The sequence below is a fragment of the Oryctolagus cuniculus genome, chromosome X, assembly GCF_964237555.1.
Source record: "Oryctolagus cuniculus chromosome X, mOryCun1.1, whole genome shotgun sequence".
NCBI classification, from domain to species: Eukaryota; Metazoa; Chordata; class Mammalia; order Lagomorpha; family Leporidae; genus Oryctolagus; species Oryctolagus cuniculus.
In genome coordinates, this window is record NC_091453.1 from 68,657,324 (window position 1) to 68,676,875 (window position 19,552).

The window sequence follows — 19,552 nt, forward strand, 5'->3', positions numbered from 1 at the left end:
AATGTAGGAATATTTTAAAGTGGAACTACTACTGTATAAGATGGAAAACAATTTATGACAATGGGGGAAAACTCCTCACAATCTAGAAAACACAGTACTTACCTAGATAGATATGTCATAAAGATAAAAAAAATTATAATTCTTCAAGATCAGTATTATGAAGCCAAGCATATAGAAAGGAAAAAAATACCTGCCATAAAGTTTATGCTGCCTGTCATATCCAAATTCTTAGACTTCATAAGTCGACCTGCTTTTGAATTATTTCTATTACCTTGCACTTCCGTGAGAATTTACTAAAACTCCTTGTCTCAATAACGCCATTCAAACCCTGGAATAATAAAGGTAATTTTCTTTCACTGAAAAACCTGAGGTTTAGACATAAGCTAAAGAAGAAATAAAAATAACCGTGCAGCTTTGAGCATCAGTACAAGTTTTATGTTGGAGAATTATAGTAGCATTATATGCAATCAAATAATACAAGTACATACTTGATGGTTCCAACTTTTCACATAAAGCAGCAAGATGTGTTATCTTATACAAAAATTGATTTTAATAAGTTCTAATTCAGGACTTATATTTATTTAAAGATAAACAACTCAGAGTATCTGTTCGAAGTAATGTGGTTAGTCTATGAGTTTTTATTCCATTATACACAATGAAGTCTTATATATAAATACAAGGAAAATTTTACGTTAATAAGTAACAACCCATTACAAATCTTTCATCATCTTTAGTGGCAAAATGTGGACTGTATGAAATGGAATGCAGGAATTTCTTATGGATCAGAATGTAAATACAAAGCACTGGGGGAAGAATGACAGGGATACAGATGAAATGAAGTTAATTAAAGTGTGCTGGCACATTATTTTACATGGAAGTTTCATTTCTTCCCTAATACTAATAAGAAAGATTTTTTATTATCCATAACATGAAAGGTAATGAATTTATATTTCACTGTATATAATTTTCAATTTACAGAAAAATTAAAATATAATTTCTCAAATCATCCTTTAAAGTTGCATATCTTGATCTTGCTTCTATGAGTACAGAGAAAGTGACAGTATTCTGCCTTCTATAGACAAAATGGACCTGGCAAAATATAAAGTGCTTCATGAAAACAGAATAAAGAAATGGAGTAAAAGAGATAAAATTTCTTTTTTTATTTTTTATTTTTTGACAGGCAGAGTGGACAGTGAGAGAGAGACAAAGAGAAAGGTCTTCCTTTTGCCGTTGGTTCACCCTCCAATGGCCGCCGCGGCCGGTGCGCTGCGGCAGGTGCACCGCACTGATCCGAAGGCAGGAGCCAGGTGCTTTTCCTGGTCTCCCATGGGGTGCAGGGCCCAAGCACTTGGGCCATCCTCCACTGCACTCCCTGGCCACAGCAGAGAGCTAGCCTGGAAGAGGGGCAACCGGGACAGAATCCGGCGCCCCAACCGGGACTAGAACCCGGTGTGCTGGTGCCGCAAGGCGGAGGATTAGCCTAGTGAGCCGCGGCGCCAGCCAAGAGATAAAATTTCTGATGACTGTTTTTTAATAATCATTACACTAATGTTTAATCTATTTGATGTTTAAAAAGATGATTAAAATTATGATAGTATTTTACAGAAGAATAAAATGACCAAGTTTCAGAGAGAAAATTTGCTCTGTGACATTCCAAAATTATACTCAGTGCTTTTTGAGCGAGCCTCCTCTAGGAACAGTTAACTTGACTATCTCCTATTAGGTACTGATTGTATTGTCAATAGTTTTCACTACCCTGATTGTTTTGGGAGTTCTAAAATGTCTCTGAGTTCATAAATCACATTTTCTTCAATATTTTTTCTATATCTTACTGGAATGTTCTCACACATGAAAAATTTTTTAAGATACACTCATTTCTGTCAACATTTTCTCCTGGGCATCATATTACAAACTTTTGACTCTCTCTTTTGAGTTTCCATTATTTAATCATATGTTTTAACTTTGAAGATTAAAAAATGGATTTAAAGTTTAATACAGTCTCAACAAATGGTGAGTAGAATACAAATTTTTATTATGGTTACTAGGTGAGATGTCTCCATATTTGGTATTATTCTACTTGGTATTAAAATTAAATTTGTTTCTTACTTATAAAAATAATATAAAAGCCATATGCAAAATTAAACCTACTAATTATCACATTTAGCTCATCTTACAAACCAACATCACTGATTATTACAATTGCATTACTGTTATACACACAATACCTAAGAGAATGCCCAGTACATAACAGACTGAGAAAACTTTTATAGAACAAATAATTAGTTAATCCAATGATTGGTAGTTCCATGAGATAGCAAGAAGTCTCCAAGTTTGATTTTTATAAAATTTGATCTTTGTCTCTTTCATCTTCATTCATCCATTCCACACCACTAGCCTTCAGAGAAGGGATATAACATTCAGACTTGGAACGACTGTATTTCACCCCAGAAGGAGCTAAGGAATCACCTGATGGAATGTAGAGAAACGCAAAGAATAGTCAAGGTTATCAGAATTATACACAGTAAAAGGATAACTTTAAAAAAATGAAAAGTTATATTTGATATAGAATTATATTTGATTATTCAAAAATCTATTGTATTTTCATTTTTTCCATATAAGCATGAATTGGGTCAGGGAGATAAATAATAAGGAAAGAAATCTAGGTAAAAATTCGAACTACAAATGCAAAGAAACAAATCACAAGGATTGGTTCATACCAACCCTGTATCACAATAGAAATTTTTTTCTCTTTCTCTCAAAGGTGCATTTCTTAAACTGCCACTTACACCTCTTCCCTTTTCTAGAATGGTACTGGGAAAGATAATGAGGAAATGTTTAGAATATGATTTGAATTAGAAAGAGAACAAGCACATTTGACCTGAAATGAAGTTCCAAGTAGTTTTCAAAGAAGTTATTTAAATAGCCAGACACTAACAAATGAGAAAAAAAGTGTTTTCAGTATATCTGTGCTTTTGAATGTCAGTGCTTTAAGTGAAATATATTATTCTTTAGGAATTTGTAATTCCTTTGTTGATATTTCCTGGCAGCTGATGGAGCTGCATAATAGAAAACCATCATCTACCATACCAGAAATACTCATTGATTGTTTCTTAGACAACATAATGTGATGTCAATAGTAAGCTGTTAACGAGAGGAGGTCCTGACTGCTTGAATGAGTTATAACTACTCCCCTCTTTAAGGATATAAAGGAAACAAGGAATACATCCCTGATCTGACACCCGTTAAATCTCCACTTATTTCTCCAGGGTCTGTAAATTACTTACAGCTTAGAAGTCAAAGTGGAAATCTTGTCATTCTATACATAAAGCTGCCAAGAATTATCTTTAAATGTTAGAAATGGAAGAGCTCTTACAAAAACATTAAAAGATCTTACTCAGCATCTCTGGCATTGTAGGGATCCTCTTTAATCTTAATATAATAATGTGAGGATCCCCTTAATATAATGTGCCAAGCAGTGGGAGTGAACAAAAGTCAGCTGAAAAAGAAGTGAAACTTCCTGAATCTCCTTACATAGAGGGTGAGGAGAACAAGATAATTAATCATCATTTGCTTTTTGTCCTCTCTTATTTATTGTATGGTTTTGAAAAGAAAAACAGTGACTATTATAAAATATTTATTTTCAAATGTACCCATATGTCTTATACTTCTAAATTCTAACAGATTTATCACTGTTTGAGTAGCCACATAGTAAAAGAAAATTCTTAGAAGATAGAAGCAGGAGCTGGCTCTGTGATGCAGTGGGTTAAAACCTTGGCCCACAAGGTTATACTGTATACAGGTATAAATATGTTCAGGAGAGGGAACTAAGGTATTTAATTGTACAACAACCACCACAGTATGAGAGAACAGAAATCCATTCTGTGTTTCAGACTTCTCTCAAAACATAAAGTAAATGGCAATCTTCAAGGCCACAGAGGGCAAGAAATGTCAAGCTTATTACCAAATCCTACAATTAATAAGGCCAGGTTCAAAAAGACACCTAAGTCATTAATTTATTTTATTTTAAAAAATTTAGTTATTGGTTTGAAAGGCAGGATTACAGAGAGAAAGCAGGAGAGACAGTGAGAAAGAGATTCCATCTGCTAGTTCACTCACCAAATGGCCATCATGGCCAGGACTGGGCCAGACCAATGCCAGCAGCCCAGAACTCCTACCTGGGTGACAGGAGCCCAAGCATTTAGGTCATCTTCTGCTACATTCCCAGACACATAAGGAGCTATATCAGAAACAGCTGGGACTTGATCCAGTGCTCCTATGTGATACCAGCATCACAGGCAGCAGTTTAACCCGCTGTACCACAACACTGGTCCCTAAGCCACTATTCTAGTTCCATCAGATTTTGTAAACTATGTTGACCACACTTTGAAAAGTCAACAAGTCCAGGCTGTAATAAAAATATAGCTCATAATGCAGGCAAAATTGTCCTTCTCTTTTTTTCAAGATTTATTTTACTTATTTGAAAGGCAGAATTATAGAGCAAGAAAGAGGGAGAGACTGAGAGAGGTCTTCCATCCACTGGTTCACACCCGAAATGATCACAATGGCTACAGCTGGGCCAGGCAAAAAGTCAGGAGCCAGGAGCTTCATCTGGGTCTCCCATAGGGGTGGAGGGGCCTACACACTTGGGTTATCTTCTGTTGCTTTCCCAGACACATTATCAGGGAGCTGCATCAGAAGTGGAGTAGCCAGAACTCAAACCAGTGCCCAAATTGGATGCTGGCATTGCTGGTGGAGGCTTAACCTTCTATGCAACCACACTGGCCCCCAAAATTATATTTCCTTTCAGCACATTTACTTTGGGTATACTAATGCTGTAGATAAAGTAGTTTGTTTTCTTTCACTTATGTTCATAAAATATATAGATATCATCATTTCTTTTACACACAGGCACTCCAATGACGATCCTCAATAGTGCTCTTTGCAATTTTTTTTTTCATAATTTCTTACATGATTCTCCTTGTGACCAGTGGCTTACAACAATATTCATAGTTGTAGGATTGAAAATTTTCTAATTTTGCATATTTTACCTTTTATGTTAGAATCATTATAGTATGAGAAGACAGTGGCCACAGTTGTGGATATATTTTTTAACAGAGAGAGTAAAATAGACCCGCATGAGACTAAGCCACTGATCATGAATTCCATTAAATCAATTGATTGCACTAACCCAAAAAGGAGACATCAGTTAAACACACATATATTTCTCAGCCAAATTAGAATTGGCTCACATACTAGGACAAAATTTAGATTAAGTTAAGCATAAAAGAACACAGATTAAAATCACTATTGGCAAAACCAATGTTCAATTATCATCATTAAAGCTATAGTAAGCTATTGAATTTAGTTGCTTTGGAAAAATCATTTTTGGGGAAAGCACCATGCAATTAGCCACTTCATTATATGAATATGAACATGAGTCAGTTTTGCTAGGTGTTAGTAACGCTACCAAAACACACAATAATAAACAAAAACAACTACCTCCAACATAGTTATAATGGTGATGTGTATAAATAAATTACACAGATGGCAAGAGAGATTATTGAAAATTGACTCCTAATGTTTACATAATGCATCTTAAAACCTTAAATTATATGGCCCAGCATTCTGGTGCAGTAGGTTAAACCATCACTTTTGACACTGGCATCCCATATTCGAGCACAAATTCAAGTCCTGGCTGCTCCACTTCCAAGCCAGCTCTCTGCTAATGTACCTAGGAAAGCAGTGGATGACAGCCCAATTAATTGGGCCCCTGACACCCATATGGGAGACCTAGATGGAATTTCAGGTTCCCGGTTCCATCTGGCCTAGTCCCTGATGCTTTGGTCATTTAGGGCATGAGCCAGCATGGTGTATGTATGTATGTATATATATATATATATATATATACACACACACACACACACACATACACCCCACTTCTCCTCTGTCACTTTGCTTTTCAAATAAATAAATATTTTAAAATGAAAAACAGACTTTTATATGTTAAAGAAAAGCTTTCAATTATAAAGAAAATCTTGGTAGCAAGATTTTCAACAAATAACTTCTTGGTTATAAAAATATTTTTAACAAAATGCCCAATCACTGAAGGGATGGTAGGGAAGTAGAAATGTGCACCTGAACATGCCACACATAATATTGATAGAAATGTGTGGTTATTGTTGTCATGGTAAAAATACCGAAAGGAAGCAATATGTGTAGTCATGAATATTGTCAACTTACCAGTTAATGATTGGCACCGTATAGTCTTTATTTCAGAATCACCATGTGATGAGGAATAGATATGTTTCTAGAATGAAAACAATGGTTTATTTTACTCAATAGAAACTATTAACAATTATTAATATTGTTCATAATGTATTAAAACAAGTTTTTGCTTCACTGGCATCTTTTCATTTCCTATCTATGAATTGCCAAGAAAATAGAAAATTAAATTCCAATTCATAAGATTATGACTTCCAAGTACAATTTTGCAAAAAGTTTGGTGTTTTCTAAAACGTCTCTGAATCATGTAGACCCAAATTTACAAGTATAGTATGTAAGAAGCTCAAAACCTGGAGTGAAAAACAAGTCAATCTAGGGAAGAATAATTGGGCTAAGCTGCTTGTATTTAGTTATCCTCGTAATACCAAGCAAGAGATGTCAATGCACACATTACTGTACTTTTTCTGAAGGATTCATTCAGGTTCACACTTAATGATCTTTCTTTTTTGTTTTTTGTTTTGTTTTGTTTTGTTTTGTTTTGTTTTGTTTTTTGACAGGCAGAGTTAGACAGTGAGAGACAGAGAGAGTTATAGACAGTGAGAGAGAGACAGAGAAAGGTCTTCCTTCCTTCAGTTCACTCCCCTAATGGCCACCATGGCCGGCGCTGCGCCGATCCGAAGCCAGGAGCCAGGTGCTTCCTCCTGGTCTCCCATGCAGGTGCAAGGGCCCAAGCACTTGGGCCATCCTCCACTGCCCTCCTGGGCCACAGCAGAGAGCTAGACTGGAAGAGGAGCAACCGGAACTAGAACCCAGCACCCCAACCAGGACTAGAATCCAGGGTGCTGGCGCCACAGGCGGATTAATGATCTTTCTTAGAACATATTTGTTTCTAGGGGCAAACTGATGGTTGCCATCATCTATGGCTATAAAAGGCCAGATGCCCCAACCATTAAAATATTAACATGAAATAAACCACTTTAAAACAAAAGTGCTGTACCCTTACTTCATAGATAGAAATATATGTAGATGCTTTGGGTTCAACTAAAGACTTTATGCCAGAAATCTCATGGACTGGACCATCACATCTACAAAGTATTAAGAAAGAGGAGCTCACTGTATAATCCATTTCAATATAAATTCAAAATGCCATTCTCCAGACTATTTCCATAAACAAATGTCAATAGGTTATTGGCTCTGGCATTCTAATTACTTTTCTTAATCTGTCAAATATCAACAGCATCATCATTTTAATCCTCAGTAATGACCGAAATTATCGGACTAACATTTCTATGTCTTTCTACTTTTTCCCCATCATATTTATTCACAATAATTAGGTCATCAAAAATAAGAAAATGAGAAGTTATGTCCTGCTTTTGAAATTGAGAACTTCCTGTGTGTCAAGAGTTGCTCTTATTTAATTGGGTTTAACTCTTCTCAGAAAAAAATGTTAAAAATTCTGAATTTTAAGTCCCCTTCTTTTGTCTCAGAAAATGCAGAAAGATTGTGTCATAAACTCATTTAAAATAGATTAATAAAATACACTGTTTCATCTGTAAATACACTTTTGGATTAATGCAACCATATTTATATGTTCATAATATGACACAGAAATACTATTTTACTCAGTGATATCACATGAGGTTTATTGTATGCACATTCTCAGCACCTACTTATTCCGTTTAGAAGGCACTTCTTTCACAGGCCACTGTATGAACATGTGCTTAGATTACTTCAACAACTAATATATGCTCAATCTACTAAATCACACATTTCTCAGAACCATTTACCCAAGTTACCAACATTGTTAGAAGCTGGGTGCCAGGTGTTGGATGCAGTTTTGCTTAGATAATGCTTTCCCAAAAAATCAACTATAGCAATTGGACAATTGGAAAAATATTTATATGTCAGAAATATTCTCCAAACTTCTCAAAGTCACATGAATATCTGCTATCTCTAGTACACTCCTTCTACCTTTTGTTTACTAATTCATAACTACTCTTTTTTAAAATTATGGTATAATACACAAAAATAAATTTACTTCTTTAATCATTTTTAATGTACAGGTCACTAAACTATATCCACATCATTGTACAACTAATCTCCAGAACTTTTTCATCTTGTAAAACTGAAACTTTATGCAATTAAACAATTTCCATATTTTCTCCCCAGCCCTGCCCTTGGAAACCACCATTCTACTTTTCATACAGTATATGTCTCTTTGTGACTTAGCATAATATCCAAGGTCTATCCATATCGTAGCATGTATCAAAATTTCATTTTAAAGAGTTAATAATATTCAATTGTGTGTCTGTGTGTGTTGTGATTTGTTAATTCATTTACACGTTGATCGACACTGCATTGCTTCTACTTTTGGTTGTCGCCAGACAACATTGCAACAAGCATGGATATGTAAATATCTCTTCAAGATTCTGTTTTCAATTCTTTTGGATACACTCAGATTGCTAGATAATAATGGTAATTATATTTTTAATACATTTAGCTAGAACTGTTTTTCATAGTGGTTTGCAACATTTTACATTCCCACCAACAGTACACAAGGGTTCCAATTTCTCCACATCCTCACCAACATTCATCATTTTCTGTTTGTTTAATAGTAGACACACTGGGACCTGTCTTGCAGCACATTAGATTAAGCCACTGCTTGGGACAGCAGTATCCCATATCAGAGTGTCAGTTATAGTGCTGGCTACATTGCTTCAAATCCAGCTTCCTGCTATTGTGCCTGGGAAAGCACTGAAAGATACCCCAAGCAATTGGGCCCATGACATTCATGTGGGTGTTTCTGGCTCCTGGCTTCAGTCTGGACTTGTCTCAGGCTTTGCAGTAATTTGGGGAGCAAATCAGTGGATGAAAGATCTCTTTCCCTCCTTATCTCTCACTTTTTCTCTCTTTCACTCTGCCTTCCAACAAACAAATCTTTTAAAAAATCATTTTGTCAAATATGCAAGAGTTCATTTCTAGGCTCTTCAATCTATTCATAATTACTTTTGTTATGTTTATTTTTATCCTTTTTTTGTTCTTTTAAGAAATATTGTATTGCTTTTAGAGATAACATATTTTTGATTATATTATAGTCAAAGGCTTATTGACTCCACTAAATAAAGAGTTCAGCAAAGAAGAAGTAAAAAGACCATAGTCCAGCAGAAAAATACATATGGGCTGTATCCTTTAAGCAAAGGCAAAAATATTCAATTTTACCATATAAACTAAATGCCATTATAGTTACAAAATCATTAAAACTATAGCAATAAATAATTCCTATCAATTTGTTTGACAAATATGTAAAACAAACTTTGACAAAACACTGTATTTGCAGCAAAACCGATATACTCAGGCATTGCTCTGTTTCTTTTTTAATTTTAGCTCTCACATATAAGGGTGAACATGCAGTGCTTGTGTTTCTGTGTCTAGTTTATTTCATTCAACATAAATACTACCAGTTCCAATGGTCTTGCTCCAAAACTAGAATATAATTATTTTTATAGCTGAATTATACTCCACTGCACATATATATGTAGATATATAAAACATATATCACACTGTATTTATTATGGACACCATGGTTGATTTCATATCTTGGCTATTGTCAACAGCTGCTGTAAACATGGTAGATGAGGTATTTTTGGTACAATGAATTCATGTCTTTTGCATATATATATATATATATTCCATAGTGGGATTGCTGGATCAAATGGCAAGTCTATTTCTAAAGAAAATTCCATACTATTGTCCACAGTGGTTACACTAATTTTCATGCCCATGAATAGTGTATAAGTTTTAATTGAAAAAAAAAAAACCAGGATATTCAAGGAGAATTCAAAAAGATCATGGAATTTTAAAGTGAATTTATTGCAAAAAATTTGAAATCCAAGCATATGAGAGATCTTCAAAAAGTTCACAGAAAACAGATTTAGTCAAAAAACTATGCATGAATTTCAATTTTTTGCATTCAAATAAACTTCTTTTAATCTGTTTTCCAAGACCTTTTGGAATTTCCCTTATGTTTATGGTGTATGATTTTTTCATTTATGTATATGTTGCAAAATGGCTGAATCAACATAATTGCTATACATTACCTGAAATAGTTATCATATTTTTGAGAAAACATCAAATCTACTCAGTAATTTTCAAATATATAATGTGTTGCTATTAATGATATCATAACCTACAATAGAACTCTTAAAATTTTCCTATGTCTAAATAAATTTACATGTCCTTCAGCCAACATCTCCCAAATATCTGTAACCACCAGCTTCTGGTAACCAACATTCTACTCTCCGTGTTCATAAATTTCACCTTTTTACATTGTACATATGAATGAGTTCATGGAATACTTGCATTTCTGTTCCTGGCTTATTTCACTTACCATAATGTTCCCTAATTCCATCCATATTATCACAGATGACAAGATTATATATCACATTTTCTTATCTGACATTTAGATTTATCCCATATTTTGACTATTTGAATAATGCTGCAATGAACATGAAATTGAAGATATCTCATCAACATACTGATTTTATTTACTTTGAATATATACCCAGTAGTGGGATTGCTGGATTATATGATAGTTCTAGTTTAAATTTTTTGAGGAAACTCCACAATTGCTCTTCTAATTGATATTCCCACCCACAGTGTTCAAGGATTCCCTTTTATCCACATTCTCATCAACATTGTTAATTTTAACCTCTTTAATTATAGCCATTGTAGTAGGTATGAGATGACATCTTATTGTGGTTTGAATTTGCTTTGTCCTGATCATTAATGAGGTTAAGCATTTTTTCACATATTCATTAGGATTTTTATAACTTCTTTTGAACAATGTCTATTCAAGTACTTTCCCCTTTTTAGAGTATATAAACAATTATTTTCTCTTTTTGTGGAAGGGAGAGAGAGAGAGAGAGAGAGAGAGAGAGAGATTGAGAGAGAGAGACAAAGAGAGAGAGAGATTGAGAAAAAGAAACAGAGAGAAACATTTCTGATTGACTTTATAAATGCCCAAAACAAACAGGACTTGGCCAAGCCACATTCAGGAACCAGGAACTCAATCTGGATTTCCCATGTGGGTGGCAGGGACCCAACTACTTGAGTCGTTGTCTGCTGCCTCCCAAGGTGTATAATTAATGAAGTCAGATTTGAAGTGGAGAATCCAGAACTCCAGCCAGACACTCTGATACAGGATACAGGTTTCCCAAGGCAGATCTTAACCACTGTGCCAAAAACCCATCCCATTTGCCCATTTTTAATTGGGTTCTATCTTTTCTTACAAATGAGTTGAGTACGTTTTACACTTTGTTAGCCCATTATCAGATATAAGGCTTACGCATATTTCTTTCACATTCTGTATGTTGTCTCTTCATTATGTTGATAGTTTCTTTCATTTTGCATAAGCTTTCTTGTTTGAAATATTCCCACTTGTCAATTTTTTGGTTTTGTTGCCAATGACTTTGGCATTATATACAAAGTATCCTCACCAAGATCAAAATCAAGGATCTTATTCCATATCTTTTTTTTCCTCAGGAGTTTTATAGTTTCAGGCCTTACATTTAAGTCTTTAAATTATTTTGAGTATATTTGTATACATTGTGAGATGAGGGCATAATTTTAATCCTTTGCAAATGGATATTCAGTTTTAATAACACCCTTTTTTGAAGATGTTTCTTCCCCATGGAGTGTTGTGGGCATCTCTGTCAAAAATCAGTTAATTGACTATAAAGCATGGATTTATGTGTGAAATTGTTTTTCAGTTCCATTGGCCAGTGTGTCTGTTTTTATGTGAATATTATCTGTTTGATATCTCTGTAGGAGATATTAAATCAGAGGTTGTAATACCTCCAGCTTTCTGATTTTTGCACAGACCTACATTAATTTCAGGATTTTTTATTTCTGTGAAAAAATGCCTAATATTATAGAAATTGAATTGAATCTGAAGATTGCTTTGGGCAGTGTAGACTTTTTAACAATATTATGTTAGTATGGGCTATCTTTCCATTTATTTGTATCTTCTACAATTTATTTCATTAATGTTTTATAATTTTCAGGATATGGATCATTTACCCCCTTGGTTATATTTAGTTCTAAATATTTTACTTTTTGTAGCTTATTTTGTTTAGCAACCACAACTTTTGGAAGGTTATATTCAAGAGAAAAATAACCAGGTTTTTAAGGTTTATTTATTTTACTTGAAAGAGTTACACAGAGAGAGGAGAGGCAGAGAGAGAGGTCTTCCATCTACTGGTTCACTCCCCAATTCCTTGCAACAGTTAGAGCTGGACCAATCTGAAGCCAGGAGCCAGGAGCTTCATCCATGTCTCCCACATGGGTAGCAGGGGCCCAAGAACTTGGACCATCTTCCACTGTTTTCCCAGACACATTACTAGCCAGCTGGGTAGGAAGTGAACCAACTGGGACACAAACTGGTGATCATATGGGAGTCCAGCATCTCATCACAGGCGGCACCTTAACCCACTGCACCAAAATGCAGGTGCTTCAAATGACGCAATGAATATGCTGCTGAATTTATTTGCTAGTAATTTCTTGAGTGTTTTACATATATGTTCATCAGTACTATTGTCTTGTAATGTTCTTTTCTTGGCATTTTCCTGTCCAGCTTGGGTGTCCAGGTAATGCAGGTGTCAATAATTAATTTGGCCAAATTCCCATCTCTTTAGTTTTTAATTTTATATTATTTTTAGTTTTTAGAAGATTGGGAAGGGTCCAGCAGTGTGGAGTAGCAGGAAAAACCACCGCCTGTGGTCTCAGAATCTGATATGGATGCAAGTTTGTGTCCCAGCTGGCCACCTGTGATGCAGCTCCCTGCTAATGGCCTGGGAAAAGCAGTGGAAGACGGCCCAAGTGCTTTGTGCCCCTGCACCCATATGAGAGACTTGGAGGAAGCCCCTGGCTCCTGAATCCTGGCTCCTGGCTTTGGCCTGGCACAGCCCTGACCATTATAGCCATCTGGGGAGCGAAACAGTGGATGGGAGATGCTGGCTCCCTCTCTCTCTCTCTCTCTCTCTCTCCCTCCACCCCTCCCTACTCCCCTCTCCTCTCTCCCTCTGTAGTTCTGACTTTCAAACAAATAAATAAATCTTTTCAAAAATTGATTATGAGAGACTCCATAACTCTGACTTGATATTCAGAAACTAATAATGTCCTCATCCTACACAAGACTAACTGAAACCTAAGTTTGACACAGGTAAGCATGAAGTTCTGACATCCAATAAAAGAACTCAGTATAACAGTGAAGAATAAATTTCACATGTGATAACTAAATTCAGAGTAAAAATCTGATGATTTACCTAAAAAAATGTTTTTATCAGGAAGAACAAAAAGGGAGGGAATGAGGATGGTCAAATTAAGAAATGAAAGAAGGTGGAAAGGAAGCAGTGAGGGAGGAAACAATAAAAGAAAAGAGAAAGAAGTGAAAGAAAGAAAGAGAGAGAGATCCTTTGTAGCATTTGACAATATCCACAAAAGCAAGTGTAACATGTAACTATAGTAGTTCTATGCCCTGTAGAATATAGATTCAACATAATAATACATGCTCTACTAAGAGCCAACAATCTGTATCTTGTTCTCACCTTGACCAGCTACTTTTTTACAGCTTTTTTTTTATTTAGTAAATATAAATTTCCAAATTACAGTTAATGGATTACAATGCCTTCCCCCCCCCATAATTTCCCTCCCACTCGCACCCCTCCCATCTCCCGCTCCCTTTCCCATTCCATTCACATCAAGATTCATTTTCAATTATCTTTATATACAGAAGATCGATTTAGTATATATTAGGTAAAGATTTCATCAGTTTGCACCCACAGAGAAACACAAAGTGTAAAATACTGTTTCAGTACTAGTTATAGCATTACTTCACATTGGACAAAACACTAAGGACAGATCCCCCATGAGAAGTAAGTACACGGTGACTCCTGTTGTTAACTTAACAATTTGACACTCTTGTTTATGGCGTCAGTAATCTCCCTAGGCTCTAGTCATGAATTGCCAAGGCTATGGAAGCCGTTTGAGTTCGACGACTTCGATCTTATTCCGACAGGGTCATAGCCAAGGTGGAAGTTCTCTCCTCCCTTCAGAGAAAGGTACCTCCTTCTTTGATGGCCCCATTCTTTCCACTGAGATCTCACTCACAGAGATCTTTCATTTAGGTCTTCTTTTTTTTTTCCCCAGGGTGCCTTGGCTTTCCATGCCTAAAATACTCTCATGGGCTCTTCAGCCATATCCGAATGCCTTAAGGGCTGATTCTGAGGCCAGAGTGCTATTTAGGACATCTGCCATTCTATGTGTCTGCTGTGTATCCCACTTCCCTTGATGGATCATTCTCTCCCTTTTTGATTCTATCAGTTAGCATTAGCAGACACTAGTCTTGTTTGTGTGATCCCTTTGACCATTAGACCTATCAGTGTGATCAATTGTGAACTGAAATTGATCACTTGGACTAGTGAGATGGCATTGGTACATGCCACCTTGATGGGATTGAGTGAAATGGACACTATGAGAAACAGTGACTTGATCAGCTCTTGTCCTGACTGTTGATGTACAATGTAATACTTTATCCATTTTAGTATTTTTTTGTTTTGTTTTGTTCTAGTATTAAAGGTTGAACTCTGTAATTAACACACAATTATTCTTAGGTGTTTAAATTTTAACTGAAAAATAATCCCTGTTAAATATAAGAGTGGGAATAAGAGAGGGAGGAGATGTACAATTTGGGACATGCTCAATCGGACTTGCCCCCAAATGGTGGAGTTAGAATCATGCCAGGGTATCCCAATACAATCCCATCAAGGTGGCATGTACCAATGCCATCTCAGTAGTCCAAGTGATCAATTTCAGTTCACAATTGATCACACTGATAGGTCTAAGGGATCACACAAACAAGTCTAGTGTCTGCTAATACTAGCTGATAGAATCAAAAAGGGAGAGAATGATCCAACATGGGAAGCGAGATACACAGCAGACACATGGAATGGCAGATGTCCTAAATAGCACTCTGGCCTCAGAATCAGCCCTTAAGGCATTTGGATATGGCTGAAGAGCCCATGTGAGTATTTTAGGCATGGAAAGCCAAGACACCCTGGGGGGAAAAAAAAAAGAAGACCTAAATGAAAGATCTCTGCGAGTGAGATCTCAGTGGAAAGAATGGGGCCATCAAAGAAGGAGGTACCTTTCTCTGAAGGGAGGAGAGAACTTCCACCTTGGCTATGACCCTGTCGGAATAAGATCGAAGTCGTCGAACTCAAAAGGCTTCCATAGCCTTGGCAATTCATGACTAGAGCCTAGGGAGATAACTGACGCCATAAACAAGAGTGTCAAATTGTTAAGTTAACAACAGGAGTCACTGTGTACGTACCTCTCCTGTGAGATCTGTCCTTAGTGTGTTGTCCAATGTGAAGTAATGCTATAACTAGTACTGAAACAGTATTTTACACTTTGTGTTTCTCTGTGGGTGCAAACTGATGAAATCTTTACCTAATATATACTAAATCGATCTTCTGTATATAAAGATAATTGAAAATGAATCTTGATGTGAATGGAATGGGAAAGGGAGCGGGAGATGGGAGGGGTGCGAGTGGGAGGGAAATTATGGGGGGGGGAAGCCATTGTAATCCATTAACTGTACTTTGGAAATTTATATTTACTAAATAAAAAAAAAGAAAGAAAAAAATAAAAGAGTGAAGGTAATGAAAATGAAATGATAAAGACTTCTAGTATGTTTCAGAAAAATATCTATATTAGAAAATTAGAGTAACAAAATACAAAAAACAGTTGTTATAACATAGCAAAGAAATGTATTCATATAATTATGTAGTTAGACATGAGACTTTCTGTTAAGTGGTTTTCATGGAACATAAAAGGCTGAAATTTAGTGCTGGCCTGAATTTTAGATAATTAAGTAGTCTTAAATAAGTAGTCTTAAAATATGAGAAATTTAGGAACCTAAAATAATAAGTATAAAGAAGTCAATATTAAAATAATGAATAAAGTGTGTCCATTATTATTATTATAAAACTGATGAATGAAAACAAAATATCAATATCCTTAATCTACCTTTTCATGTAATTTGAAAAATTTAAGAATTTAAAAATAGGAGATAAAATAATTAGTGCCTTATGCTCACTTCCTTAAGTACAGAGTTCCCCTTCTCCTTTCTGATCACTTAGTTTAGACAATTATGTCCTGTTTCCTCTCCCACATCCAGCTAGTGCTTCCTTTTCAGAAAAGGCTACAAATGTTAGTTCAGTAATAATTTCTCAGCCAATGAAATGTTGCCTGAGACTGTTCACACACTAATAGAAATCTGGTGTCTTAAAGGTAGTAAAAATTCTGTTACTATAGTAGAAATAGACATCATGCACGCACATGCATGTTTGTCTTTATCATTATTGAGGATCGCCAGTGTGTAACGTTATCAAGGCATAAGCATAAAGCTATGGTTAGAATCATACTGTGAGAACTTAGAATTTAAATAGTTATTTGGAAATAGAAGTGCTTAGGTTTCAGAACATTTCTGTATCTTAAAATTGTTGTCTGCCTACATATTTTATTATAAAACTACCTATTTTGACATAACTATAATCAGCTGAAACAAAATTCTATGCAAGAAAAAATGACTTAGAATAACTCTACAGAATTATTAAAAGTAGTTGTTTTAGGGGCAGGTGTTCAGCTTAGTGGTTATGATGCAACATAGGACAAAGTCTCTGGCTTAAGTTCTGGGGTTTGCTTCCAATCCAGCTCCCTGTTAATATGCATCCTGGGAGGCTGCAGGTGTTGACTCAAGTACTCAAGTCCCTGCTGTGCACACGGGAGACCCAGATTGTGTAGCTGACCTTCAAATAAATAAAATAAATACATAGATAAAAATTTAAAAATAGAAGTAGTTGTGTTTACTTGGTGAAACTGAGAAAACTTTCTTCCTACTTCTTCTCTATTATGGAAATCTTATTTAAGTATGCATATTTGTGATAAATAAAACACATTCTGCAGGTTTGTATGTAAATATTGATTATGTCTATTATGACAGAAATAAAAAATCAATAAAGACGGATACAATGTGTGTGAATTGGAATACTGTGATGACGTTTATAAGCAATACTGAAATGGAAACTGAACATAAAAGGGACAAGCAGGAAAGAATTTGGGACCTGATATGTGTATGGTGATGTAGAAAAGTGTCTTATATTTGAAATTCTTCAGCCAAGATGACTTACATTGCAAATCATTTACTTCTCACCTCAACAAAACAAGATCATAGTTAGTAGGTTGAGCAATTATGTGTGGTTCATACATTCCAGATTTCTTCCCGATTTCTTCCCTGTGATATGGCCTTTGTCCTTGAACTACTAGCTGTCTTTTGTACTCACTAATTCATAGGGTAACTAATATGTGTTAGCTACTATATAAAATAATGCAGATGATGAACTGGACAGATACAGACAAAATGTCTGCCTTCATTTTACTTACAACTATAAGAGTCAGTGGCAGGGCCAGCGTTGCGGTGTAGCAGGTAAAGCCGCTGCCTGCCATTTCGGCATCCCATATGGGTGCATGTTCTAGTCCCAGCTGCTCCACTTCCGATGCAGTGCTCTGCTATGGCCTGGGAAAGCAGTAAAAGATGGCCCAGGTCCTTGGGCCCCTGCACCCATGTAGGAGACCTGGAAGAAGCTCCTGGCTCCTGGCTTCGGATTGGTCCAGCTCTAGCTGTTGCAAGGAATTGGGGAGTGAACCAGCAGATGGAAGACCTCTCTCTCTCTGTCTCTCTCTCTCTCTGCCTCTCCTCTCTTTGTGTAATTCTGACTTTCAAGTAAAATAAATAAACCTTAAAAAAAGAAATTTTCAAGTCAATAAAAAGTCAATTACCTTATAAAAAAAAAAGTCAGTGGCCAGCATTGTGGTGCAGCAGATTAAGCCACAGCCTATAACTCTGACATCCCATATGAGTGTCAGCTTGATTCCCATTTGCTCTATTTCCAATCCAGTTCCCTGCTAATGCACCTGAAAGAGAAGCAGATGGCCCAAGTACTTGGGCCCCTGCCACCCATGTCAGAGACCCAAATGGAGTTCCTGGCTCCTGGCTTCAGCCTGGCCCAGCCCTGGCCATTGCAGCCATTTAGGGAGTAAGCCAGTGGGTACAAGATATATCTCTCTGTCTTTTTGTCTCTCCTCTCTTACTCTGTCTAATACAAATTTGAAAATTAAAATTAAAAAACAATTCTAAGAGTCACATATAAAATATTTACATAATTATTTAATTATAACACTAATATATACAGTAAGGAGAAATACAAGATAATTTAGCATATAAGAGAGGGAATTAACTTAGTCTAAGAAGTAAGAAAAGGCTGCATTGAGGAAGATAATTTCATTTGATATCAGGATGGAAAGAAATGATTGAAATAAGATATAGATGGCCGGCACCACGGCTCACTAGGCTAATCCTCCGCCTTGCGGCGCCGGCACACCGGGTTCTAGTCCCGGTCGGGGCGCCAGATTCTGTCCCGGTTGCCCCTCTTCCAGGCCAGCTCTCTGCTGTGGCCAGGGAGTGCAGTGGAGGATGGCCCAAGTGCTTGGGCCGTGCACCCCATGGGAGACCAGGAGAAGCACCTGGCTCCTGCCATCCGATCAGCGCGGTGCGCCGGCCACAGCGCGCCAGCCAAGCAGCCATTGGAGGGTGAACCAACAGTAAAGGAAGACCTTTCTCTCCGTCTCTCTCTCTCACTATCCACTCTGCCTGTCAAAAAAAAAAGATATAATGGGTCAATGTGGCTAGACTTCAGCAAGTAAATGAGAGAGTGAAGGAACATAGAATATACAGTAAGATTATTAGGGGTCAAACAATGCTAAGCTTGAAATTTTGAGATTTGATTATTTTTTTACAGCTCTTTGCTATACTCTTGAGGAACAGTGGCTTTTCTACTCACTACTTGTTGAATTCTTTATTTAGTGGAGGGTTAAGATAGTAAAGTAAATTGGAATTACATCATCACAAAAATTAAAAGAAAAAGAGGAGAGAGGGTAGGAGCATGGGCAGGAGGGAGGGTAAGGTGGGAAGAGCCATTATGCTCTTAAATCTATTTGCATGAAATACATTACATTTGTTCACAACATATAAATAAAAAATTTAAATAAAAATTTTAAAAGTTTTTTTTTAAAAAAAGCCTTTTGGCCTTTATCCTAAACACAAAGTGAAGCCATTGAAGAGTTTTAATAGCTGGGCATTTTTAGAAGTTCACACTCACTATTATGTAGAGAATATATAAGGATACGCTATACAGTAGCCCCGGTTACAAAC

At 36.2% G+C, this 19,552-nt stretch overlaps 1 protein-coding gene across 1 annotated transcript in view; it reads right to left on the bottom strand.

Annotated features, from left to right (window-relative positions):
- Positions 1–422: 422 nt before the first annotated feature.
- LOC100346147 (sodium/hydrogen exchanger 2-like) overlaps positions 423–19,552 on the bottom strand; it is an 88,430-nt gene continuing 69,300 nt past the window's right edge. The window contains exons 11-12 of the mRNA XM_070066351.1: positions 6,241–6,307; positions 423–2,466 (exon numbers count right to left, since the gene is read on the bottom strand). Of these exons, the coding sequence (XP_069922452.1) occupies positions 2,339–2,466; positions 6,241–6,307 (195 nt within the window). The 3' untranslated portion in view covers positions 423–2,338. The remainder of the gene's footprint in view (positions 2,467–6,240; positions 6,308–19,552) is intronic.